The sequence below is a fragment of the Archocentrus centrarchus genome, chromosome 14 (assembly GCF_007364275.1).
Source record: "Archocentrus centrarchus isolate MPI-CPG fArcCen1 chromosome 14, fArcCen1, whole genome shotgun sequence".
Classification (NCBI taxonomy): domain Eukaryota; kingdom Metazoa; phylum Chordata; class Actinopteri; order Cichliformes; family Cichlidae; genus Archocentrus; species Archocentrus centrarchus.
The window spans coordinates 18,354,789-18,380,836 of NC_044359.1; the positions used below are offsets into that span (position 1 = coordinate 18,354,789).

At 39.8% G+C, this 26,048-nt stretch overlaps 1 protein-coding gene across 3 annotated transcripts; it reads right to left on the reverse strand.

Annotated features, from left to right (window-relative positions):
- Nucleotides 1–262: 262 nt before the first annotated feature.
- pitx1 (paired-like homeodomain 1) lies at nt 263–11,873 on the reverse strand. Of its 3 annotated transcripts, XM_030745517.1 has the most exons (5): nt 11,738–11,873; nt 10,758–10,812; nt 5,697–5,846; nt 4,316–4,518; nt 263–908 (listed from the first exon to the last, which is right to left on the reverse strand). In XM_030745517.1, exons 2-5 carry the CDS (start codon nt 10,801–10,803, stop codon nt 360–362), a joined length of 948 nt encoding a protein of 315 aa, XP_030601377.1. In that variant the 5' UTR covers nt 10,804–10,812; nt 11,738–11,873; the 3' UTR covers nt 263–359. The 3 variants fall into 3 exon arrangements, with proteins under 3 accessions (XP_030601377.1, XP_030601380.1, XP_030601379.1); XM_030745520.1 differs by lacking the exon at nt 5,697–5,846; XM_030745519.1 differs by lacking the exons at nt 10,758–10,812; nt 11,738–11,873 and adding an exon at nt 8,125–8,204.
- Nucleotides 11,874–26,048: the final 14,175 nt, after the last annotated feature.

A 26,048-nucleotide genomic window follows, 5' to 3' on the forward strand; every position in this document is an offset into this window, starting at 1 on the left:
CCCGTCGTCTGTTTCATATGTTAGACCTGTATATATTTACATTTAGATATGTACAGTGCAGCAACGTAACACGTCTTCATCATTAAAAAAAAAAAAAATCCAAAAACCTGGACATTTAAATTGCTGTGCAAGTTCACTGGTAAACACATGTAACCCGCATTATCCACGTTCTCTTTTCTTTTTCATTTTCTTTTTTGAGAAAAAAAAAATGCAACTAATCCAGTTTAGTTGTCTTTGAGTCCCCCCCTCCCCTCCCCTCCCCGAATCCGCAGGTAGCCCATAAGCTATGACACCGTGTCCGTTTATCACATATTTATTTATTTATATCTTTGTATTTTTAGGGCCCCGCTTTTGGCCCGTCAGCTGTTGTATTGACAGGCGTTCAGGCTGGAGCCCGGGCTCTGCAGGCCGCTGTATCCAAATGTTGGATGCTGTTTGGATTTAAGTCTGAGAGAGGCCAGGCTGGAGTTGCAAGTGTCCCGGTATACGCTGTACGGTGAGCCGGGAGGCCCGTAAGGACACGCCGACGACGACATAGCTGAGTTGATGCCGGATGTCCCGATCCCGTTCAGGTTGCTGATGTTGTTCAGACCTGGCGTGGGCATACCCGGCACGGCGGAATGGCCCATCCCGGACGCCATGGTCATGGAGGAGATGGAGTTGGGCGCCGAGAACATGGACTGCGAGGTGAGGGGACTCATGGAGTTGAAGAAGGTGAAGTTCTTGGTGGACAGCGGTGCCGGAGTAAGCCCCTTGTTGGTCCAGTTGTTGTAGGTATAAGCCGGGTACATGTCGTCATAAGGCTGCATGAGGCCGCTGAACTGGGGCAGGTAGCTGTTCTTGCACAGGTCCATCTGTTGGTTCCGTTCCCGCTTCCTCCACTTGGCGCGGCGGTTTTTAAACCACACCTGCAGGAGACACACGGAACCGTGAACATTAACGACAGCACAGAGGGGCAGTGCCTAAAAATGGTCTAAAATTAGTATTATTATTATTTATTTATTTTTTACATAAAATAAACCTTCAACATTGCTGCAAATGTTACAAGAATGTAACATCTGTTACGTCTAAAGCAGTATCTCACGTGTGTGATATTCAGTCATAAAATCCAGATTTCCATGAAGATGTTGGAGTTTTTTTTCTTAAAACATTATTAATTATTATTTATTTATGTTTGAATATTCCCACACACACAAATATTAAGGCAGCAAGCTCCATACCCCTTTTCGGTGCCCTTAAAGTATTATTGCCTTCTGGGTGTGTTAGTGTTTAGGCCAATTTAAAACTATAAGTGATTATTAAAAGAAAAAAAATTAAATAAATGATCTTTGAATTTATATATATATGCAGTCCCAAATTGACTGAAGGCTCTTCCCATTTTCAATTTTCTCAGATGTCAAAATATTAACAAATCATAATTACAAAAAAAGTATCGACTAGATTTTCATCTTTGATTAGGTAAGAAACACAATTTTTTTTTAATTAATAGTCAATGGCTACTATTTTTTTCAAGCCTTATTAACACGCCAGTTTTACGAAACGCATATTTAGATTTACATGAGTGCTCAGCAGGTGATTTGCAATACAGCTGTTATTGTGGCTCTATTGTACACGACGAACTAGAGTTGGTCCTTAAGGTCTTGCAACAAAACAAAACAAAAAACAAAACAAAACAAAACAAAAACAGACATCCTCACACAAAAACCAGATTTGCTGCGTCTAAATCTTAATTCAGGACGAGCAGTTTCTGCTGACGAGAATCAAATATATCCGGAAAAGTAAGTGAAAAGTCAGGGAGACTGAGTGGATGAAACTGTGGAAGGTGAAACAGTGACTTCTTGTTACTTCCAAACTGGTGCTTTATATTTTTTGGTAGGCGGTGCTAATTTATCTATTTATTGTAAATAACATTTAGTTTGAGTTTTCGGCAAAGTGTTAACTGGGCTCTGATCGGTGCTTAAGGTCAGGAATTTTGGGTCCAAATCTTCATCCTTTAAGTTTGTGTGGATGACGACTGTGACTTGTATTAATCCCCATCAGTGGACTAGTGTTAGAAATTCGTTTTGGTTATACATACATATATTGTATAACCTCAGGTACTGCCTTTGCAAATGACTTTTTCCTTCCTGCAGACTATTTGTCTTTACAAATAAACTAATAAATAAATGAAAATGTTTAGAAAAATTCCAGGTGGAAAATTCTTTTTGAAATCGCCCATTTTTGTTTTGAATATTTAAAGGCTTCTGCAGTATAGGTGAATCTAATAATATAGACTACAACGCACTTATAAATCATATAGATTAAACAACGTAAATCATAACACATGCGTGTTTACATCAGATCCAAGACAGAAGTGTATTAATGTTGATTTTATTGCTTAATTTCTATCAGTGAAGTGAGTATTTCTTGTGAGTAAATTAAAGGTGTGTGTATGTGTATAAGTCAGACGTGATTAAAAATAAAACCAACGAGTCCACAGGACAAATCAAAGAGCTCCGTGGATGACTACATGAATCAGAAAATCGCGTCTGGATATCCTCACACCTTATCAAAACCTGACAAAATACCCGCTAGTCCGTACTCTCGGAGTCATTTTTAATTCACAGTAGAAACAGTTTACAAGTGGTATCATCAGACGGGCCCGCGGGGTCTATTTATAGTCGCGCGGAACTCGGTGCAGCCGACAAATTATCCACAGACTTGAACGATGTGAAAGAGCTGTGGAGGAAACAGATTGCATTTAGAGCTCGGCTGCGTCAGGCTTGAATTTTATGACAGTAGCAATACGAAAATTTCGTTAAAATATTAATTAAATGATTGTGACGTTTCAAAATGTGCCTATAAATATTATTAAATTCATTTAAAATTACAATTGCATTTTATTAAACATAATTGGCCCTTAAGATTATTTCCAATTTATTAACATTATATTACGCAAGTTCTAAGACTCTGAATTTGAAATATCCAGACTGTTGCGTGCCAGTTACAGTGATTTTTTTTTTTTCGTTTTATTCCTCCAAAATGATCTGCCGTTTCTGGCAACCACAAGCTGTTCAAAGAAAACAGCAGCCAGCAAGAATACCTGCGCGTAATGACGGCAGTAAGCCTTTTTTCTTTTCTTTTTTTTTTAACTCATCCACATAAAAAGCAGCTTGTTTTCATTTTACACTTTAAATTAACGCTATTATGAGAATGTTGCTACACCTCTTATGATTCAAGCCCATTAAATAAGATACTGTTCAGATATTTTTCCCCACACATTTTTTAGTGTATCCTGAATAAATATAATGCATCTTGCTCCTATTCATTAAACAGCTACGCATATATTCGGAAACGTGGACGATTTCCTCCACTGAGAGAAACAAGGGTCCAGACTGTTGATGATGTCATCATGAGACGAATCATCTATTGGTTCCGTTAGCAGCGCGGATACACCCTTTAAAAGGACGTGCCATTTCCAACAGATCCAGCTACTTTAAAAAAAAAAGCTTGCATTTCTTCTAACTTTTCAGCATGAGATGTGTTAACATGAATGTGTGCTATTACGGCCTGTAATGTCCTCTGTGTCAGTACTGGGAATTGCGCACGTGCTTTAATAACGGAAGATTTACTTTTGGATGCACCGTAGCTGACAGCTGACAGTTAGGGATGACTGCAACTTAATATCTGTTAACAATATTCTTCTGAAAACCTCCCAGGTCTTTGGCAACGGGTTTTTGTAAGCGTGTATCTGAAATGTATGACAGATTCAGCTTATTACTGCTGAGCCGTTCAAAGCCACCAAAGTATGTATATTACATGGACTCTGTTAAAAGGCCGAATAGTCATTAAGAGCTCAGGTCTTTCAGGGAAATGTGGAACAGTAAAAGTATTGACTTCAATGTATAACTAATATCTTCCTGTTTTTACGCATAGTATAAATGGTCGGTAAGTGAACCTGTGACATTCTTAGCTGAAATTTTATATAAAGTTTCCTTTAAAAAAAGAAGAAGAAAAAAAAGCAAATTTGCGTCAAAATGCTTGTGGAATAAAATGTTCAAAAAATACACATTGTAGCAAATTTTTTAATCATTCATCCCAAGTTATTTTTGTACTTTTTTTCTTTTAAAATAAAAGAAGCGCTTTTAATTACTTCATGTTGTTATAAATGCTAATATTAGGATAATTAACATGAAATCTTATTTTATCTTATCTTATTTGTATTTTGTAAGTTAATTTAATTATTTAGACAATTGCTTAATAATTAGCACCGCCTCAGAACGGTATGCTTGTCAGCTTGTTTTTCCGCACGCTTTACGCACGGCCGGCATCTTACCCGGACTCTGGCCTCGGTCAGGTTGGTCCACACGGCGATCTCCTCCCTGGTGCTCATGTCAGGGTAGCGATTCCTCTGAAACGTGGCTTCCAGCTCCTGCAGCTGCTGGCTGGTGAAGTGAGTCCGCTGCCGCCGCTGTTTTTTCTTCTTGGGGTCGTCCGCGTTTCCGTCATCGCTCCTGTGTTCAGCGTTCCTTTCCTTTTCTGTAGGTAACAAACCGGTATGAAACAGCAGTACTCCTATAACATAGTTTGAATACTATGCAAATAAAGGACATTAGACAATGCATAAATTAGGACAAGTACGTTGACATTCAGTTATTTCAGACTGGGATTAAGTACAGTAGCGTGGAAATGTTTTTAAGTCAACTCACTAAAAAGGCCTATCATCATGAAACCATCCATTTTGGCTTTATTATTTATAAATTCCTTCATGAAAATAAGCCTCAGAAGAGAAGAAAGAAATTAAATCCACACATTTTCAAACGTGTCGAATTAGGCGTCGGTTCCTAAAGTTTTCGCTTAGAGATAAATATCTTTACGATGAGTTCTGCCACTCTTATCTTTCAACCGCTGTCTTGTATTTGTGTCCTAACAACTGCCTCATTAAACTCAAGAGGCCACACGCACAAAGGTCAATCACAAAAAAAGGGGGAAAGGATCTGGAGTGTTTGCCAAAAAAAACCCATATAAATAAATAAATAAAAAGCTTAAAATCACAAGATAATATTTCAATTTAAATCCCGTAAATAGTTCCAATAAAAAACGAGAAATGAGCGAGTTTCACATATTTTTAAATTATTTCTCGTGTTTTTTTCTTTTTTTTTTTTTTTCTAAAAATGTGGAAAAGCTGAATAATAAAAAGCGTGTCCAAGAACTGTCAACACACAGCGCTTGGTTTTTAGTTTAGATTTGTGGATAGGTCCAATATTTATAGTTTGTTCTAATGCGTTCACTGAGAGCAGGCCAGGCTGCTCTGCACATATTTCCCTGACAGATCTCTAGATCCTGCCAAATGTTTGGTTCTACGAACACAGTAAACAGAAATGGGGTGTAACTGCACAAAAAATGCTCCGTGTTTCTGCCGGTCAAACTGGTGAACACACAAATACACACGCACACAAATACTAAACTAATATTTGATGCAAATGCATTTTGGTGTATGTAATCCGCGTGCACGCTACCCCGGAACACACGGAAATAAATCACGCAAGCACAGGGACAGGAAAGTGAAATATTCTTTCTCCCTTTTCTGTAGCGTTTAAGTGCTGGGGATGCCCCTCTGACAGCTCGCCGTAAAAATGCTCACGGACACGTAAAATAAACTGTTACTGCACTCAGAAAAAAGGAATGGAGTGGCTAAAAGCACTCTGACTGTGTACCTGCCAACTCTGTGTCTGAAGACTCGCTGCTTGAGTTCTCTACAGTTTCTCGACTGCTGTTTGAAGTTCTCTGTAAATGAAACGCGGGGGCCACGTCGCGGGGCGGCGGTGCTCTCACTGCCTCTGCAATTCTGTCCAAATTCATCCCACCTTGAAGAGAAGGGTGCGTAAAGAGAGGAAACGGGGTGAATCCTGTGGATCGCGAGTCTTTGGTTAAAAGCTACGCTACGAAAAATCCACCCGCTCTCAAACACACACCAGGGCATGGGAGAATTAACCATGCGGGGAGAATTTCCACGGGTTTTGTTCTTCCACGCAAAACGTACTTGGAGATAGTAAAAGAAAAAAAAAAATCACACGGCCCCGTCCCCGTCCTCTGAAGCAGTGACAGCCCAGTGCGCTCTCCTTCTATCCGCAGCAAGGAAAAGCTTCCACCCGCTGTGACCGAGAATAAGCTCAGGCTCTCCAACCCTCACATGAGACCCACCCATCAGCTGCGTTTAACCTCCCCAAAAACAAGAGTCCCACCCACTAAACATGCACGCTGCAAGAAAATATTCACCAAGACAAGACACAGTCTGACGTCAAGTTTAACCAAATGAAAAAGCGCTTTTAGTTAATTAGAAATTGATTACGTTTATGTCGCACATCAAGACATTTCTTTAAACGTGAGAGTGCAAACATTAGAAGTGACCCATTTGACAATTGAATGATTCCTAACAAGAAAATCTGCCACAGTGGTTGTCTGGTCATTTGTTAGACTCAAGACTATTGTTATTACTTTTTAATTTTTCATTTTTTGTAGTGTATGCTTTATCAGTAGTCGAGAGCGCACAATGCAACGCTTTGCTTTTGGGAGTAGAATGGGGCCTTTGATTCGTGCAGGCATGTTTGAAATGTGTCCAGCGCAACGCAGCTGGGCGCGCTTATACACACTCAGCCACACATTGTATATCTCGGATATGTACTGAGCTGAATAAACATTTGCCATCTAACACAGTCCTCCCCGGTTACTGTTTCTCCGGTATGAAAAGTGCTCGATGAAATCAGGTTTGTTGTGTGCATGAATACATGTGCTGCAACCTGACAAGAGTCGCCCTGCAAGCGCATTGATTCACAAAGAGACAATCGGGACTAATAAATGGAACATAAAATCTCTCATTATTTAACAAGACGTGTTTGTCTGGGCTGGTTTTTTTTTTTGTTTGTTTTTGTTTTTTATACCTACCACATCGTTTGAACCACATCAGTCAGAGAATAACTCATTTATCAACTGCAGCAGATGTCTCCCATGTGCTTTGCCTAAACAACCACCACCTGACCACTTCAGACATTAGTGATATAATATTTTTAAACTCCAACAACATGCACTCAGATTCTGACCGCTAGATCCCAGCCTTTCGGTGACAACCGCAATGTGACTAATGGACCACTAATATTACACCTGGTTGCACCTGATGGTGGCTAAGAATGATGACACATTTGACTTTTGTCCATTTTAGTTGGCTCTGACGCACAAACAGCAGCAAGCAGTGGCTTGATGAAGGAGCCCAAACATCACCGGAACATAGCGCTTCTGTCTGCTTTACCAGCGTTAATTCAAACTAACCTCACCCCCCTCACATTTCGATAAAGATGGAAAAGGGTGAGATTTAATCAGTAGCTACAGGGATTATAATCTGTCATCCAGTTCTGTTCAGTGCCATGTAATGACAGTGAAATGTAATGTGCCTGAGTGCAAAACTGAAGAGCTGAATTGCTGATTATAGTCTGTGTTGCACTGAGTATTTTTGCTTTCTGCCACAAACTCTCTAAAAAAAGTGATTAAAGTTCTCAAAAGGCTGAATTTTAACCCAAACCATGAGCTTTTCATCCACCTAACAAAGTAGTTTTGTTGCCTAACCAAATTGCGCATGAAAGCTGAAAATAATGTAAAAAAAAAAGAGAGAGAGAGAGAGAGAAAACTTTCTAGCAGAAAGTTCTGAAGGCCAGCCCAAATAACGTTTTGCTTCAGACCAGTATAAATAACCTTTTAAATTTTACTTAGTTTCGCATCAAATTGACTTCAAGGTTTCGGACATTCACTCTTAAAACTGGAATCTGTGGGCATTAATCTCTGTTTACCCTCATGAGACACGCATAGTTTAGGAGTGATTTTTCTTATTCTAAATCAAACCCATGTTTGTATTTGAACCAAATATCTTTTCTGTTTAAAATATAACAAACACCTATCGGCAATATTAATTTCTTAAGCTAAATCAGCACCGAGTGACTAACTTACCAATCATAAAACTGCGCTTGTGACTGTGTAGAAATCACATATTTACCAAATACACCTGAGGTAAAGTTAGAAATGTCTCTTTCTAGGCTGATTACCGACTACAGATTGCTCATTTTTGACCACACCTGCAATATGAGACTAGCTGACCTGCTGGCTTGCTTGGCCAGTAATCTGCCTGTTTCAGGTAAAGTCGCACAGAGGCCTCATAGACTGTCACCGGCGCCAGGCTCGAAGATTGTCGGCCATTGTATGAGTGCATGACGTTTGACATGAGACCCCTGTTCTGTTCAAAACTCCCCCGTAGGCCTTTTCTACAGAAAACTATGTTCGCTCTCAGCACTCGTCTGCCGTTTTCATCAATATTCGCGCAGCCTCTCTGCACAAAAAAGAAAGGGTGCTTGTCTGAGGGCCTGTGCTTTCACAGACATCTACACTGAATCCATTTTAATAAAGAACATTGAATGTAATTAAAATAATCAATCATCTATTTACATGTTTAGTGCACAATTTTGAAACTGTTGTTTTTTAATTATTACATAATTATTTGACGGTTGCAGTAAGCGTGCGTTATCTTGACCCGCTGCGGTCACAGTCAACACGTTTATCGCCATAGCTTACTGAAGTGCTTTGGGGCAGGACACCACTATCGCCTGTCTGCTTAATCATATTGAACGGTGCAGCCAAGTGGTCAAACGGTTTGGACAAAATATCTGAAAACAATAAAAGTTCAGCTGCATCTAAACACGGGATTAAGAAGCGGAAAAAGCGTGGATGAGGTGTACTAGAGGACCTCGTGACCAGCAGGTGGTATTTACTATCCAGGTTGTGAAGGCTGAATGAAAGAGGCTACGTGAAATCGTCCTAGAAAAAATGCTTCTGTATCATAAATTATTAGCAAAAGCACAAGCAGCATAAAAAAAGATTTAAAAAAAACCCACAATAAACCCAGTGACCTTTGAGGTCTCCACAGAAATATTATGGGATTTAGAGCACACAGAGATTTGCCACGGTGGAGCTCTTGTGAATTCTACCTTGTTCTGTCCACATGTTTCAGGCTGATAGATGGGGGTAATCTAAATACCCAGCCTTCTCAGCCTCCATCTCTGCCCACGTCCTGCTCCTCCAGCACTCCGGAGGGCACTTGCGTGTGATGGATGAGTTAAAAAGCCTTTCCATCCGGCAGGACAGGTTAAAGGCCAGTGGCTAAGCAAACACTCATATTTTTACCCCCAAGAAGTGAAAATAAACTCGACGAACGCCGTGAATCACACACAAAAATACAGCCTTGGTGTATTTTCTCTCTAGAAAAAGCGAGCACAGTAAAGCTAACCACAGGACAGAAAAAACAAAGCATAAAGAAAATTAAAGCTGGCGAGTAGATTCAAAGGCAGAACAGCAGTGGAGATGTAACTGGACACGGTGAGTAACTGGAGAAGGACAGAGCTGATTATTGCCTTGGTGATGGTTTCCCTGTTTGGTCCAAGGCCTGTTTGACCTGGACTCTGACAACCAATAAACAACCTGCACAGGGAATGCAGGTGTAAATAAAACAACGTCTAATGACCAGCACAGGGAAACACCCATAAGACAAATCCACTAAACTGTCAGAATATGTAGGATTTCCTTTAAACCTTTCATTGCTTGTTAAACCAGAACCTGTTTGCCACACACGCAGTCGTTTCTTTTAGTTTTACATACATACAGTGTAGATATTTGAATTGAGATTGATGCTTAATATGTGAACACATAATTTTGTAAAAATGTACATCTCACTGTGTGCCGTATGCCCTGTCGTTTAGTGTGAAGCTAAATTGTGATTATATATGATTATTTGCTTGGAGAACATTTTGTGAAAATGAATTGCACACAGTCTTTCTTTTGAATCCCCCCAAACCTCGAATATTTTCCAAAGTCTCTGTTTCTTTGCTGTGATTAAATCCAGAAAACCAATTTTTTTTTTTAATGTGAGCTACAAGTTTTTGATCATAAGACAAAGATTACATGAAATATTTTCCACTCCAAATAGATTTTTTGTGGTTTGTTGCATCTGGCTTGATGCTTCTCCGTGTTTTCCTTTTTTGTTGTTTAGTGTTTAACAGATAAACAAATTGTTCGGAAATAGTCATCAGAAAACAGAAAAAAGTGCGATGTTTGTAAGAGATTCAGCTACAGGTTGGAGAAATAGTTTAGTCTGCGTTAAATCATCTGTTTGAGGTAATAATATGAAAACCTGGCATATCAACATGTAGTCATGTCCTGTAATGCAAAACGCACCGAAAAGCTTAAAAATAGGAAACTGACCGATGCCAATATGTGACTTTACTTCGAACTCAAAAGACTTTTCCATAGACATCCATAAAAATTTTGCAGCTAATGGGTCAGAATATCCATGCTATTCCTCTTGTGTAATTGAGGGTCGCGGTTGGGCTGGAGCCTATCCCAGCTGTCGCAGAGTAAGAGGCGGGTACACCCTGGACAGGTCGCCAATCTATCGCAGGGCTAACACAGAGAGACACATTCACACTCTACTGCCAGGACGGACACTTTTTGAATCTCCAAATAACTCTAACACGCACGTTTTGGACTGTGGGAGGAAGCCGGAGTACCCACAGAGAGAGACACGAGGAGAACATGCAAACTCCACACAGAGAGGCACGAATCGATATATATATATATATATATATATATATATATATATATATATATATATATATATATATATATATATATATATATATATATATATATATATATATATATATGTAAAGGACATGTCATACCAGATTCCCCACAAGAAATCACATTCTTCGACAGATTCAGTTCCATTCCAGTTGCCTGAAAAACACAAAAAGAAAATCAAATCAAACGTCTCCCCCTTCAAATCAAATATTTTCAAAGAATCCAAACACACTTATTCTCCTTAATCCAACTCGTATTATATAGTTAACATTATAACTATATAAAAAAAAATTCTGAATAACCTAAAGTTAGTTCAAAAACCAGCAGGCTGTGTAAATCGTGCAGGATAAAATCAATAATCCTAGAACAGGAAATTTAATATTAGTGTTTAACTCTTTCTGGACCGTGGTCTCAAACATTTGTTTGAAAACTTGATTACAGAAGGAAACATGCAAGACAAGTAAGCAAAATGTTCTCGGCTCGCAGAAACATTCCTAGCCTAACGCAGCCATCACAGACAGTCAATTTACCTCTCTCTCTCTCTCGCTCTCTCTCTCTCTCTCTCTCTCACACACACACACACACACACACAAGACTCCTCTTATCTAGAGGAATCCCTTTGCTGCTTTTATGTCCTCAGTAAATCTTTACTCAGTTCCCCTCCGTCCCTCCGTCCTTCGTGCTTCAGTGCGCGCACACGCTTACACTCTATACTAATTAACGAATGCTAAAGTGGGAATAATATTGTATGGTGCAGCTGACTGAGTCTGATGCTCAGACAAACTATATTTGCAGGCGCTGCTGCTGTTTATACCAGAAATTGTTGCCGTGCGTAAAACTCCATTCACCCAATCTCTACAACAGTTTTGACCCCCAGCTGGCCAAAAACATGCTCTGCCTAACGGAGTCAGCACTTTTTAACATTTAATTTTCTTCTTCACGCTGAACACTTGTACATACGTGACTCACATTTCCAATATCTGAACTGTAAAAAGCCACACAGCGAGATGCCCGCCGACCTCCTGACCAATTCCCATAGCAAATCTACTGACCTGACAGACACTGTGCGTGCTTTACTCACCAGTTGGTTCCCAGCAGAAGACAGAAAAACGGAATAAACCCTCACGGTTTCCCCATACAGGTGTTCAGTAAATCCACTTTAGCGTCAGCTGCGCGTAAATGCTGCGTCCGGGGTAATCAGCACTTTGGTTGTCTCGGCAGCGCTACCTTGGTTTTCTTCACTGCTCTGCTGCACGCCTCGCGTTGACGTCACTACACCGCAACCCCCAGCCGCCGCCGCCGCCGCCACCAACACCTCCCACCTCCTCACTGTCACCATCTTCACCCCCCCCCCCCCCCCCCCCAATCTTCAGTCTCTTTTTCATCCCAGCGCATCTTCACTTTAACTTTTCTTTTAAAATCCTTATCGAATTCCTCACCAGCATCACCATCATCACCTGACGTCACTCTCTTCTTCCTCCTCGTCCTAATCCTTGATATTCTTCTCCGCAAAATCTATTTTCAAACGCATTCTGTGACGTTTAACCTTAAAATGCATTCTTATCTTCAAAATATGTAAGTAACAAGTAATACGATAATAATAAACCTCTTTGGTGAATGTGCTGTGTCAGCGGCTCCGACGAAGAACAGTTTTAGCGTAAAAAGGTGAGGATTAAGAGTTTTTATGATTTGCATCAGGAGCTATCATTTCCACGCAAAACTGATCTTTGTACTCACACAGATTACCATCATCTTAGAAAAAAATATCCGACTATTTTGAACAATAACAGTTTTTCAGCTGTGGTTTTTCTGGATCACATAGAAGAAGACACGCATCCCACTGTTCCTATATATGTATGTGAGACTTTATCTAGCCAATTTTCTTAATTGCTTATCCAAACTTTGAGTCGTTGGGAGCTGAAACCTATTCTAGGTGTTACCGAAGAGAAGCATCGCGCATCCTGGACAGGTCGTCAGTCCGTCACAGGGATAACACAGACCTAGACAACCACACACTCTCACATCCACCGACAGCCAATTTAGAGTCACCAGTTAACCTGACGTGCATGTTTCTAGCTTGTGGGAGAAAGACGGAGAACCCGGAGGAAACCCACGCAGGCACAATAAATAAATAATTTATTTAACACAGATTTAAAAAAATAAAAATAAATAAAAAATCTAATAAATAATTTAAACGTGATCACACATGTTCAGGTTTTCTGTTACACGTAGGCTAATTCGTTTTTTTTAATGTAATGACTTAAGTTGTTTGTCAAACACGAAAAATCACAATATTTTGCGGATGTAGCCAGCAGCGGTTCATTTCTATAAATTGTGTGGTTGCGCACTGGCCGTGTTTGTCTTTTCGATAATTAAATGGATCGGCGAATAATTAGGCTAATATGTTCTATAGAAGAAAAAAGAAACAAGTATTCAGGCCTTAGTATGTCCGTGAGCTGTTGCAGAGAGAGAGGGAGAAATAGAGCAAAAACTATGCCAACAAAACAACCCTTTTGCAAAAGCAAATAAACGGATGATTTGGGTCGGATAAGAGCTGCAGCGCTGTGTTAATGGACAAAAGGCCTGAAATGGCAAAGTAAGTGAGCAGGCCACAAAAAACACAGAGAATAAAGTATTTAGACTGCAGCCGTGGAAGGGCTGCATCACTGATTAGGCTACGAATTTAAATTAAACTATTAAAGATAAAATATAATCAAATATAAAAAACATTTTAATTTTAAAGACAAAGGAACTGAAAAACTATTGCAAGTCCTAATCGTCCTTGATAGATAGTTGATCTTTGAAACGAAACACATTTTTAGGCCGGATTTGAAGCGTCCACAGCCAAGATGTGCAGCCCACGCACACACCCCACCACCGAACCGCCACAGCGTTCGTGTGGCAAGGAGAATTTCCAGCTTCACATACTCAGTTTACAAGCTCCTTCTTTTGGCCGGAGACATGGGAGAAAGTGCGAAATTTGTCCCACCCTTACACTTTCCTTTTTAACTCGGCCAAGAGCTGTGCACAAAGCAAAGCCCGGCTCTGAGAGAGGGATCCCGCAGGGATTAAAGGCGAGCTGCAGGCCTCCCTAAAGGACATGGAGAGACCTGCTTCATGGTGCCTCTTGGAGACATAGAAGGCTCTCTCACCTCTCTTCAGCTTAACCCCCCCCCCCCCCTTTTTTTTAAATATATATTTATATATTTAGCAGCACTCCAAGTTACTCCTGTATCTGGTCATGTTAATATTTGTCCCGTGCATACAGGGGATACTGAGTAATGGAATCCACAGGCCCGAATCTGTGCAGAAAATCCAGACAATTTGTACAATAATCATTTAGTGCCAAGAGGTGCTTACACTTAGACTCAACTTTTGCTGGATATTGATGTCACAGTAAAGATCACGGCAACAGAAAATAACAATAATTAGTTCATATATTTTAATGTAAGTTGAAAGTTCACAGTTAAACCAACTTTATGCCTCAAACATGTATATTTTTCTGCTTGACTGGAGCCACAAAGTAAGTGTGTACTTATGGCTCCCATTAGGCCCCAATACTGTCTCCAGCTACTGCAATTGTATCCAAAAAAATAGTAATAATGCTCCCTATAAGCATGTGTAATTGTCAACCTGTGAGGCCTGCAATGCTAAATAATGAGTCTTTCACACTCACTCACACACACATACAGACGCACACATGCACACACTCTAATTAGGCAGTAGGCAGGCAGGAGAATACTGTGATTACTCAACGAGTGACTCGAGGAGTTAAGTAGTACCCTGAAGGTGAGGCAGTGGCCTCTTCTCTGCTGTGCAAATAGGTGGAGGGATTGTTAGGGCTGTTAAGAGTGTATGTGTGAAGGTGGAGGAGGTATGTATCTGTGGCCAGAACCTGTCTGATGGTCACCTCTGAGTGTAAATAGTTATTCCCAAATAACAGAAGAGCTAATCCAAGTTTGAGAGGGGGAAAAACAAGCTCACAACACACCAAACACCAGTTTGATTTCTGGAGTAGTTAGAAGGGTAAATGTGTGTGTACAGAATACACTGACATGGACACAAGCATTTGTATAAAATGTAGAAAAAAATATTGCTGTAATTTTTGTGTTTTTCTCTTCTCTGTGGGCCTTTCAGCAGTAACTCTCAGCAAGGGCCCCATCCAGGATAATCATAATAACACAGAGCCGTTGCATTAAGGCCCGTTTCCGCTGAGTGAAGCGTATAGAAGTGCTTTTGCACCACATGTCGTCCAGACTCTGTAGAATCAATCAGGAAGGTTTTGCAAGCTTGACGCCAGGCTGCTCGATGGGATGGAAAACCTTTTGTAACGTCACAGCCGACTTTCTAACTCTGAGCAGAGCTGGAGAGTCCGCCGGCATGTCAACAAGCTAAACACCCAACCAGCCAGCCCGCGCAGATGCTCAGGCAGACACACAATAGCCTGTTAGACAGACACTCAGCAAGCAATGCCGGGATATTTACTGCATGAAGTTTCCACTACTGTGGATATATCCTCTTCAAAACATTTAAGTGGACTAGGATGAAGTCATCCTCTCATCACTAGGGTTATTATGAGCAATGGATGCTTCCCAGTTGCCTTTTTTTCCCTTTGAAGCAGTCCCCCTTGAAGTGTGTTAAAAACACAGATGTCACAGTTTCCAATCGGCAGTGAAATTAGTGATGTTTTGATTACACTGGGCTTGGAGATTACTAACATAAACAGGTCTGTTGCATAGATCATCTTTTCAAGAGGAGGCATCATCCCCTTTTTCCACTCTGTCCAAACTCAGCAGCTCTGTTGGGCTTAGTGCTGATGAGAATCGGACGTCCAGCTTCCAGATTTTCATCTGAGCATAAACTCAATACTGGCTAAACTGATATTTCCTTTTGTTGTAATGTTTCAGTGGCTAAGTAAAACAGGCTGATCTAGAGAGCCTTACTCAGCACCACAGTGACTGAGTTTCTTTAATTTATCAAATAACATTTAGTTATCTTCTTTCATGCCTGCTTTTACCATCTCTACAAGATTTCCATCTTCCATCATGATTTGAACTATAAAGTTTGACATATCTAATTGTAAAGTATTTCATTTTTTCCATATTTTCAAATCTATCTCCACTCATTCTTTCAGCATTGTAAAGATACAACAGTTGCTCCAATAAATATGACTTAATAGTTTATATAAATTATATATTTCCCAAAAATACTCAAAATGAATTTGGGACAAGTGTGTTAATTCTTTTTTTGCAACAAGAATAGAATCAAAGCTGAATCAGGCTATTGTGTGTGCTGCAACAGGTAACTGTGTGAACCCCAATTTCGAGCAAGTATAGATATATCCGTGGTGCCAACAAAAGAAAAAAAAAAACACAACATGATGGTGAAAACATCTTCTGAAACCAACTGATAAAAACATCTTTTATGTGCAGTCTATAGATCTAAGTTGGAGTTAGATTCCACTTCATGCAATAGCTGTACATCCCTGGATGCTCTCTTGTTACATTTTGTTCATCAAGCCAACTGAAAGCTGAGAAAGGTGCAGTAGCAGCATAGACACAGGAGATCCTCCGCATCCAGCAGGAGTTCATGTCCAGAGGCAAAGGGTCTTAAACAATAAGCCATCGCCATGTTCTGGACGATAAGATGTTAAGCCTCAGATATTTGTTCCACAATGAGGTTTCCATATCTGTTTATCCCTTCAATCCACGTGCACCTATAAATGATAAAAACTAATCCAGAGGAGCAGGCCTGTTTTTTATTCAGGAACACCTTGAGCTACAATGGACCAGTGGTGCTATAATATCTATGTTGTCCCAAATGGGATTAAAGTACTGATTTCACTCGCTGAGGGAGTTTTTCTGACTGCTTGTTGCTGTATACGCTATTTATGCTGATAATGATTTAAAACAGATAGAGAATTTGTGCTTTCTAATATCAGTTGCATGAAAATAACTTACCCCCCCACCCCTTGTTTTTTTTTTTTCAGTTTTGATAGATTGTTTTATTTACTATCTCTCTCCAACATCTGGATTCTGGCCTCTGGTGCTGCATGCAGCACTGAACGAGCTTAGCTGTGGATGAGCTCAGAGATTTATGGCGTAGGCTTATAGCACTCTGCTGTGTTTGGGATAGTGCTGTCCCACTCTGTCCCTCTAAGATCACTATACAATACTCTAGCCTCTCCTTACCCGCTTTCACTCCAGGCTCTGGCTCATTGAGGAAAAACTGTCCGCCCACTTTTCCCCCTCTCAGTCTGTTTCTGTCACCAGCGAGGGACAATAAAAATCCTTGAGGTCATGTGGCTGCTCTGGTTACAGAGTTTTGAGTGCTGGAGCTGGGGCTGAGCTATGCTGCTTCACATTCAGATGATTTAACTGATGTTTCCTCACCATAACAGTTTATTTGTTTGACAGATTAAACCTAAAGTATTCAATTTCCTTGTCCGCTTGGGTGCTCCAGAAATAAGTTGAACACAGTGCATTGCCTCTGATGTGGTGAACAAGTTTACAACTGTTGTAGAGAAACATGATCACTTATTTAGATCCATGCTTTTGGGGAATTGGTAAGTCTTATATTTATTCTTTTGCAGCTCTGTTTTTAGTTACTACCAACTTATGGAGGAAGCATAGCCATCCACAGGTTGCTGAGCTGAGGTGTGAAGCCTCAAGCTGAGCATTTTTGCCATCGCCGTCTTGGTGTTTTGAAACCGGCTATGATGAGCGACAGCTGGCTCTGACTAAAAACACTGCACACTCGTGTGGTAGTGACTCGTAAAGCATAGTCTGCTTTATGTTCCCTCCTTTAAATCCATAATTTACAAATGAACACTATGCTGTGTTCAGTTAGTCTCAAAACTAATGTTTCAGACCCATCAGAACTCATCAGAAAAGTGTTTATTGAATCATAGATCAAAGAGGGGTGCATTTTCCAATAAATATCTGAGTAGTCTGAATGTACATTTAAAGCAGTTCTATATTGGTTTCACTTTTTAGACGTGGAATCTACATACACATTTTTATCTACAGTCAGTGTGAAAATATGTGACTCTTTAACTGCTAAAAGCTCCACATTCATCAGCCATCTGCCTCATTTGAGCATATTTTTCCTGAAAAATGCTACTTGTGTGGGGCTTTGTATGTGTGAAGTTTCCAAGAAGTTGGTAAGTTGTTAATTTGTTAATGTTAAGTTCATTTAGTGCCAAACCCTCAGTTCCTGGAATGGCCACTGGAGGCTGGCTCCCAAGTCAAAGTGTTTGCAGCAAGAAACATGAAACATGTTTGCAACCTGGTACAAAAAAATCTATTCTTGTTTCTATAGCTGCCTTACCCCTTCAAAACCACAGTGAGATGAAGGGTGTTTTTTTTTAATCTACCCATTTGCATATTGTTAATACTTTGATTTGGTATTATTGGGGGTATGGCTGCTTTGACAGTTGGGTACCAGAACAGGTGGCTACAGCTGGTAGCTGTCTGCTAGGCTCAAAGCCAGCTAATTTGATTTGAACTAGATGTGTTTGTGGTGTTGATCCCTTTTAGAATATTTTTAATGCAATTATTTGGGGAATATTTGAGGAACATGGCCTTCTGTACAGTACTCCACAGAGACTGTACTCCTTTTTTTCAGTGGATCATATTCTATTATTTTATCAGCCTGTTATTAGCCTGCACTATATATTAGCACTAATCAGCAGTGTGTGTGTGTCTGTGTGTGTGTGTGTGCCATGCATTCATACAGTCAAGGCTAAACTGAGAAGAAAGTGGCTGCACTAGCTATTTATCTGCAAGAACTGAGGTAAGATTTTGACTGTCAACAGTTGTTAATATTAATGTTAATATTAAAGGTTTCAGAGTTTTCTGTCACATGTCTACAAACTTCTTTTTCCCATCTCAGCTGTCCAACAGACAGGTACAGTAGCTTGTAGTTTTGTGGTCACATTTTAAAACTTCCTCTTATTCACTGCAGTCTTCCTTTTTCATTTGCTGTTATGAAAGTGTTGGCATAATCATAAAAGTAGGTTTCCAGATTGTTTGATATGATCAGGATGTCAGCAAGCAGTTTGGGAGGTTTAAGCTTCTGCAAACCTCTCATATTACCAGATAATCTGAGATGGTATAATGGTGTACCTTCTGCTGCTTGAAAACATACACAGTAACCTTGAGGTCCAGTGACTCCTGAGAGTGTACCATAATCTAAGCCTGGCATTGTGCCACAAGGCCAGTACATTTCAAAGAATTACATAGATTTTACATTGAAGTCTATTTCCCAAACTTGGGTTCTATTAAATGAGAATTTTTATAATGAAAACTCAAACTAATTTGTTTGAAAGGGAATAAACTCTGGTGGAGGTCATAGGAACTTTGAAAAATCCTGCCAGGATTTTTAACCAGTTGTTTTGCTGATCTCTATCTCTACAATCCATGTTAGTCATTACTCCTCAACTTCCTCATTTTTCCTTCAGTTTCCCATCATTACCGTCACTTCACTCTTTGCTGACCCACTCAACTTCACTGTCTCATGCGTAATATTGGTAAAAATCCTCTTGGCCAGTTCAAAAAATTCCCATAATATCGGTTTAAAAATAATTGAATTGTAATTGATGGGTAATTTCTAAATGAGTTGTTTTTGGCATTAGTCAAGAGCCAGAAGCTTACTCGGTTTGATGATGGATTTTTTTTTTTTGGAACACTGCAGCAACTCATGCTCAGAGTCTTGCTTCACATTTGAGTCACGTATGCAGCAAAATATTTATAGCACGATGACGTTCTCTCTTTCATGTTGTATATCTCAGCAAATACTCCTCCACCTTGCTGTACCTGACAACGTCAAGTAACAATACTTGGCGCAGGTTAGAAGAAGGCAACTCCAGCCTCTGTACCATGCCTGATACATGTCTATATAAACCCACTGACAGCAAGCTGGAAAAACAACCTGGCTGAGAGAGAGAATAGAAAGTAGAGGAGAGCTGATGAGGAAAAGAGAGAGAGTGTGACCCACCCAGGTTTTGACCTATAGCTCTCTTTGTATTCCCCTGACACAAAGATTTATTATGCAAACATCACCAGTCCCAAAAATACATATTGAAACAATTTTTGGACAAACATGAAACAAAGTGAGCCTCCTGTGCTGTCACGGGAGTTTGCAGCTCAGTGTAGGCCGATGAGGCAGCAAAGAGAGCAGCAAGTGCATTAGTAGTCTCGCTTCAGGAGCACTGAAAAGGTAAGCAGGCCGGGGCGACGTTGTGGGCCGTCACACAAGAGTGAAGGACTGTCAAAAGAGAAACAAAAAGAAGGGAGAAATGATTAAGAGGCTGCCACAGACTCCCAGCCTGTTGGTGTACCTGCTTGCTCAGAGGAACCAGGCTGAGCAGAGTCGGAGAGTATAAACAGTTATAAACACACTTCTGTGTGCACGTTCACAGACCGGCACACACGCAAACTTAGATACTTGTACAGCTGCACGCTAAAGTGCACTGACCCACAGATATACAGGTATCACTGCAGTTTTGAGCTCATTTACTGACTCGGCTGAATGCTGAATCAAAATGTTCTGGTACTTGCTCTGCTAGTAGGGTGAGGAACCTTTTCAAAGACAGGTTAGTCCAGCTATGGCAGACTAGAAAAAGACAAAATGGCCAACACACCAGCAAAAAAACGAAAGCATCATATAAGTACACACAGTTCTCACGGGATGCTCAACATCATGTCATGACTCACTACAAATCTTTACATAGCTCTTTGGACAGAGAACTATGTAAACTATAATAAGCTACCAGAATAGCTTTGGCCATTAGGGGTTACATATGGACCTTGCCCCATGAGAGAGCTATCAATTTATTTCTGCTTGTTAAAATACAGCAGGTTAAGTAAGGTAGCCCAGGTGTCCTTCTATCCCATGATGCTCACAGGCCAGATTGGGTATCCTATAATCTTTGTGGTGTGATGTTTGATGTTGCACACACTGTATGTTCACAGTATGTTTCTTTCCATCTTTGTCACTCTGTAATTTACAGGACATTATCATTCTAGGCTGGCTGCAGTGACTTCCTACATTCTTGTCATGTTAAATAACCACACTTTTCCATCTTTAAAGCATTTATTTAATGTGAAAATACTGGTGACATGCTTAGGATTGTTTCCCTTCTGATTAACAGACAAAATCTTTGAACAGTCTGCCTCTTGTTAGATATCCCACTTTTTACAGGTTTGCTCCATTTTTTACTTGAATTATGATGATGGAAATACCTGCTACAGGTGCTGACTTTTATTTGGTTTAGCAGTTTCTGTTAGAGAGGACATAAAACATTGCAAATGGCTCCTCCTGCACTGGTAAAAATGAGTCTGCCAGTCATCCATATGGTGGACTGACTTACACCTCAGCCTTCAGAGAGATGATAACAAACCCTGAAATGACCAGAGCATCGCTCTGTGGATTTAATTTCTTTCTGAGATGCCAATACATCAATACCACATCCTGCACATTAGCCAGCAGTGGTGACACGTTCTTGGCGAGGTTTGAACTTTTCTGTAGCGAGTAAACGTTGCAAATTGAACAAGAGGTTAAATCCGCCTCCTTTGTATTTGCTCTGGAGCCTCAGCAGTGTTTGTCCATCAACAAAAAGGCAACCACATATTTCATTTCTCTGAAAGTACCACACTCCCTCTTCATCTTATTACAATATGTGGTGGACCTGAGAAAGTCATGGAGTGAATGCATTCAAGCAGATATTTACATGAACGCATGCAGATGCTACTCCACCTCATGCCTCGCCTTGGAAAAAAAAAAGTGATGTATGTGTTTTCAGAAAGGACACATAGGTGAAACTCAGCATACCTCCTCTCTTGTCTCTTTTTCTCAGAGTGAAAGGTATTCAGGAGGGAGAGGAAAACGTCTCCCCGCTGGACAATTTACTGCTCTGCTCTGGGAATTCTATGGGAATGGAGACTGGGAATAACTGGAGCGGTGAACTCACCCTGGCAGTTTTATCTTGATTGTCAGATAAAACAGTATCTGGTGTTTTAAAGTCATACATGAGAGTCTTTAGGAAGAGGCACTTTAGCTCCTTCTCACGTTCTGGTTTCTGATAAAAATCCCCAAAACACCGGCATTAAAAAGGCCAAGAAAGGTGCAGAGAGGATAGAGATTCTTTAGAAGACTTCTATTTAAAGCAGCAACATACTTGCGGGGAAATAAAAACCTTTCTTAGTTCATCAATCATAGGCTCAAATGCTGAGCCTTTCCTCTGTAAAAGGGGTATCAGTTGGGCTGCTCTCTTTGTAAAGTGTTGTGAATATGAAGGATAAAACTGACATTTTATGATGATCAAGGAGTATGAAACAGCACCAAAATCACTTTTTTTTGGTCGTTTACATTTTTATATTTCTCGGTTTTAGGCACAAACGTTCTGTAAATGTTCATCCTTGACGCTGCAGGGTGATAAAAACATGTTTTCTCTTTCTCTGTATTTTGCCTACATTCTTTCCCATGCTGACTGCCGAGCCAGATACACAGACACAGGTATAGATCAACACAGGTATATACACTCACTGATACCAGCACATACACACAGTAGCCTGACCCAGCAGGCCAGGTTAAAGAGGGAGGAGGAGTAGGAGGATGAACTGCTGGGACTCTGGTTATCTTCAGTCAGTAAAGTGCATTTTCCCAGAGCAGCACACGCAACAGCAGACTCACATGGCTTCTTATGTAACACAGAGTTAAACTCCTCCTTTTTATTGCTCTCCCTCTCTCTCTCTCTCTGTCAGTTTTATCTGGTGATAAAGTTTTAAATAAAAAGTAATATACAGCTGAAAATGTATATACTTACAGTTACTTCCTATGAGCCCTGTGCTGCACTGTGCATCTAAATCCTGAATATGTATTTATATATTTTTAAGATCAACATCTACAGACACCGAGCATTTCACGATTAATTATGTACGATTGTATTATGAATGCAAAAATGTCCCATTTAAAAATTCTATTCAAGCAGTGGTGTGTCATTTTTTTAATTTGCTTGGAGACACACACCTGTATATCGTCTTTTTCTGATTTAATGTCTTCATTACACACACACACACTTTTTTTTGTTTGTTTTTAATGTATCCTTTAAAACCATTAAAGCTGAACTGGAATGATCAGGTCTCTGTTGTTTGCTTCTGTCAACTTGCAGCTTACATTGATGTCTTTCCACTACAATATAATATAAAATATGACCCTTGACCTTTGACCTTTGAGATGTAAATTGTTATCATTATCCTATTACTAGACCTTTGTGTGAAAGCTTGTCAGTATATAGTGAATTCTCCAGTTAAAGCCAAAAAGGTATTTTGTGAGGTCACAGTGTTCTTTGACCTTTTTTATTACCAGACTCAGTTTATCTTGAAATCCAAGTGAACAGTTGTGCCAAAGTTGAAGAAATTTCCACAAAGTATTTAAAAATATTTAAGAGCTATCACAGTTATGACACTTGGACAGAGGCATAAAGATACATTATAAAGTCGTGGTGCTTTTGTTTGACCCCTTCAGGAATAGTTGTCTGGGCTTCTTGAAGGACGTTCAAAGCTCTTTTCTGGCTGTTGGCTGCCTTTAGTTCCACTCTCTGTAAAGTTGAGCCCACAGTGGCAGTGTGTTTGGGATCACTGTTATGCTGAAAAATGAAGCCATTGTCAATCAGATGCTTTCCAGATTGTATTGCACTGTGAATCAAAATCTGACAGTACTTTTTATACATTCATAATTCCATCAATTTTGATGAGATTTCCAGCACCACAGGCAGAAATGAAGCCCCAAAACCATGACAGAGCCTCCACCGTGTTTTACAGATGGCTGCAGACACTCACTGCTGTATCTGTCTCCTGGCCTCCTCCATACATATTGGTGATGATTTGAATCAAAAATTAAGTAAGTAAACAAAACCCCACTATAAAAAACTGGTTAAATTTTTTTTTTATCATATATTCCTGGTGATTTTTATTTGGTTTAGCTTTTTCCAGAGTAGGAAACAAATAAGTGTGTTTAGTTGTTTAGATGTGCACTTAGTCTAGTTTAAAGCATGTTGTAGTTAATAACCTGTGCTTTATCTGTTAAAGGGAAAATGTGTAACCTTTGCTGAAGATCAAGTCACAATATACAGTATAAAATATTACCATAATGGTGAACACTAAAATATGGCATACCAAAGGGAGAAATGGAAAAGACTTAAACTCAGCAAACTGACTCAGTAATGGCAGAAACACTCTCCACCATAAATGCCTGTTCGTATCAGATAAGGTAAATCTGTGGCAGCAAAAGCTTGTGTGTGTGTGTGTGTGTGTGTGTGTGTGTGTGTGTGTGTGTGTGTGTGTGTGTGTGTGTGTGTGTGTGTGTGTTTTAATTATTTCTAAAATTTAGAAGACTATACTTTATGAAGTGAAACCTATTCTAGTCACACTTTACAGAAAGATGTGTTACACTGCTGCTTTGGAACTATTTTGTCTCTTCCTCCATCTCTGTCATGATCATCATGGTTTTCCCCTGTCTAACATCTGCTGTGCAAAATGAACAAACCCATTCCCAATGTTTAGTTGGAGGGGAAACACCAGAAATAAACTCCAGTGATAAAACAGGTGTGGGTGGCTTTTGTTGGACTCTTGTCTTACGCTGCATGTCTTTATTCCCAAATGTTTTGAATTGTTTGGAAAGGCTGAAGTTGACAGGGATTTGCTGCCCGAGTCTGTGTCTGGGTGTGCATATGTGTGTTCATCTATGTGCACTTAAAATAGCTGTGTATAATACACTTATCAAACAAAATGTCACTGGCCTAATGGCCTGGATACTTGGCATGATCAATATTTGTTAATTAGGGTGATACATGTTCAGTTTCCATGCCAAAACTGACAAAGATGCAGTGTGTTCTTGGCATTTTTAAACACGTTGCAAAGATGAAGATTTGTGGTGCTATTTTTGGTCTGCATCTGCTGGCAAAGAATTTCACATAATCAGCACATTTTAACATTTCAGTTTAAATGTTATTCTTAGGTAGAAAACACAATGAAACGGCATGTGCCATGCCAAATCCATGCTATGTGGTCTGGAGGTGCATTAGGGTGCATTACATATTTATATATTATATCTATAACAAATTCCCTTATTTAAATACGGATATTAAGTCATCTTTGACATTTGTTGACTTCTATTACCAACCATGAATAAACAAGAAGGTTCACAGTGAGTCAGCCTGGCCAGAAAAATGGTTAATGTCTTAGCTGTTGTTCTGTCTCATTAAAAATGTCTTCATATTTTGTTTTGCTGTAGCTTGTAAGTGTAAACATCTTTGCTCTGTTCTGCGCAGTGAACATTACACTGGAAATATTGATTTTCTTAGGAGTCATGCTAAATATGTAAATTCAAGCCCTGAGGTATATTGTGTTAAAAAAAAAAAAAACATGGACACACAAGTTAACTTGTTAACACAAGTCTATAGGATGAAACATGAAATGAACACTAAAGTTATAAGGACTCATTTAGGGGGAAATTTTCCTTTCAAAACTTCAAGCCAGTCCATTAAGCAGAGACTGAGTAATTTTAGGTAGAGGGACAGTTGACATTGCTACTCTAAAAGCTACAAACACGAGCCATTTGTGATAGATGATCATTTCATTTCATAGTATTTTCTAGTACTATGCACTGTGCACAGACAGGGTAATGTTAAACATCGTATTGTTTACAAACCACGTGGGACAAAATTAATTCATTATGAAAATATAGCCCTATGTGTAGACCACGCATAGCCTAGTGGTGTTGTGTTAATAGCTGTGGGCATCATCATATATTACATTAGTACTAATTCAGTGTCCTTCCATTCTAATCATTGCTGCAGTTTGTGAAGCACTGGGGATGTTTACTCATGTATATTTGTATTTCTGGTATTTTCATATCTAATATAATTTGCAAATGAGTGGTAAACAATAAATGTTATAACATTATCTCCACACTGAAACTTCTACATGACATAAAACATAAAAACCTTTGCAGTGCATTACTTTCATTACTAACATCACGTTCTGCATGCCTGCAGATTGACACAGTGTGACGATCAGAGCATATTTTGCTTTACGTGTGGAATGAATTTTAAAAGTTTTATAACTGTAAGTGCAATCAGTTGTAGAGCTGCGGACCTCAATGTGACTGGTTTCTTATGTCACCTGTGAGCCCTCTCACGTGTAGCACCTGAACAATTTCAGGTGAGAGATCTGTTTCCCTTCAGAGCTATGGATTGTATCAAGGTACGAAGTTAAACGCAAGGTAGATGAGGTTTCAGACATGAATTGTAGACCCAGGCAGGAACATTGGGAAGTTAAAACCACTGGCTGGAGCTCCTGATGGTGGGAGGAGGGTGTGATGGGAGAGGC

Coding starts and splice junctions, on each gene's coding strand:
- pitx1 (XM_030745517.1), bottom strand. CDS start 10,803: ATGGAACTGAATCTGTCGAAGAATGTGATTTCTTGTGGGGAATCTG. Junction 5,847..10,757: donor GATTTCTTGTGGGGAATCTG/GTATGACATGTC, acceptor CTTCTCTTCAAG/GTGGGATGAATTTGGACAGA. Junction 4,519..5,696: donor TTCAGACACAGAGTTGGCAG/GTACACAGTCAG, acceptor TGTTACCTACAG/AAAAGGAAAGGAACGCTGAA.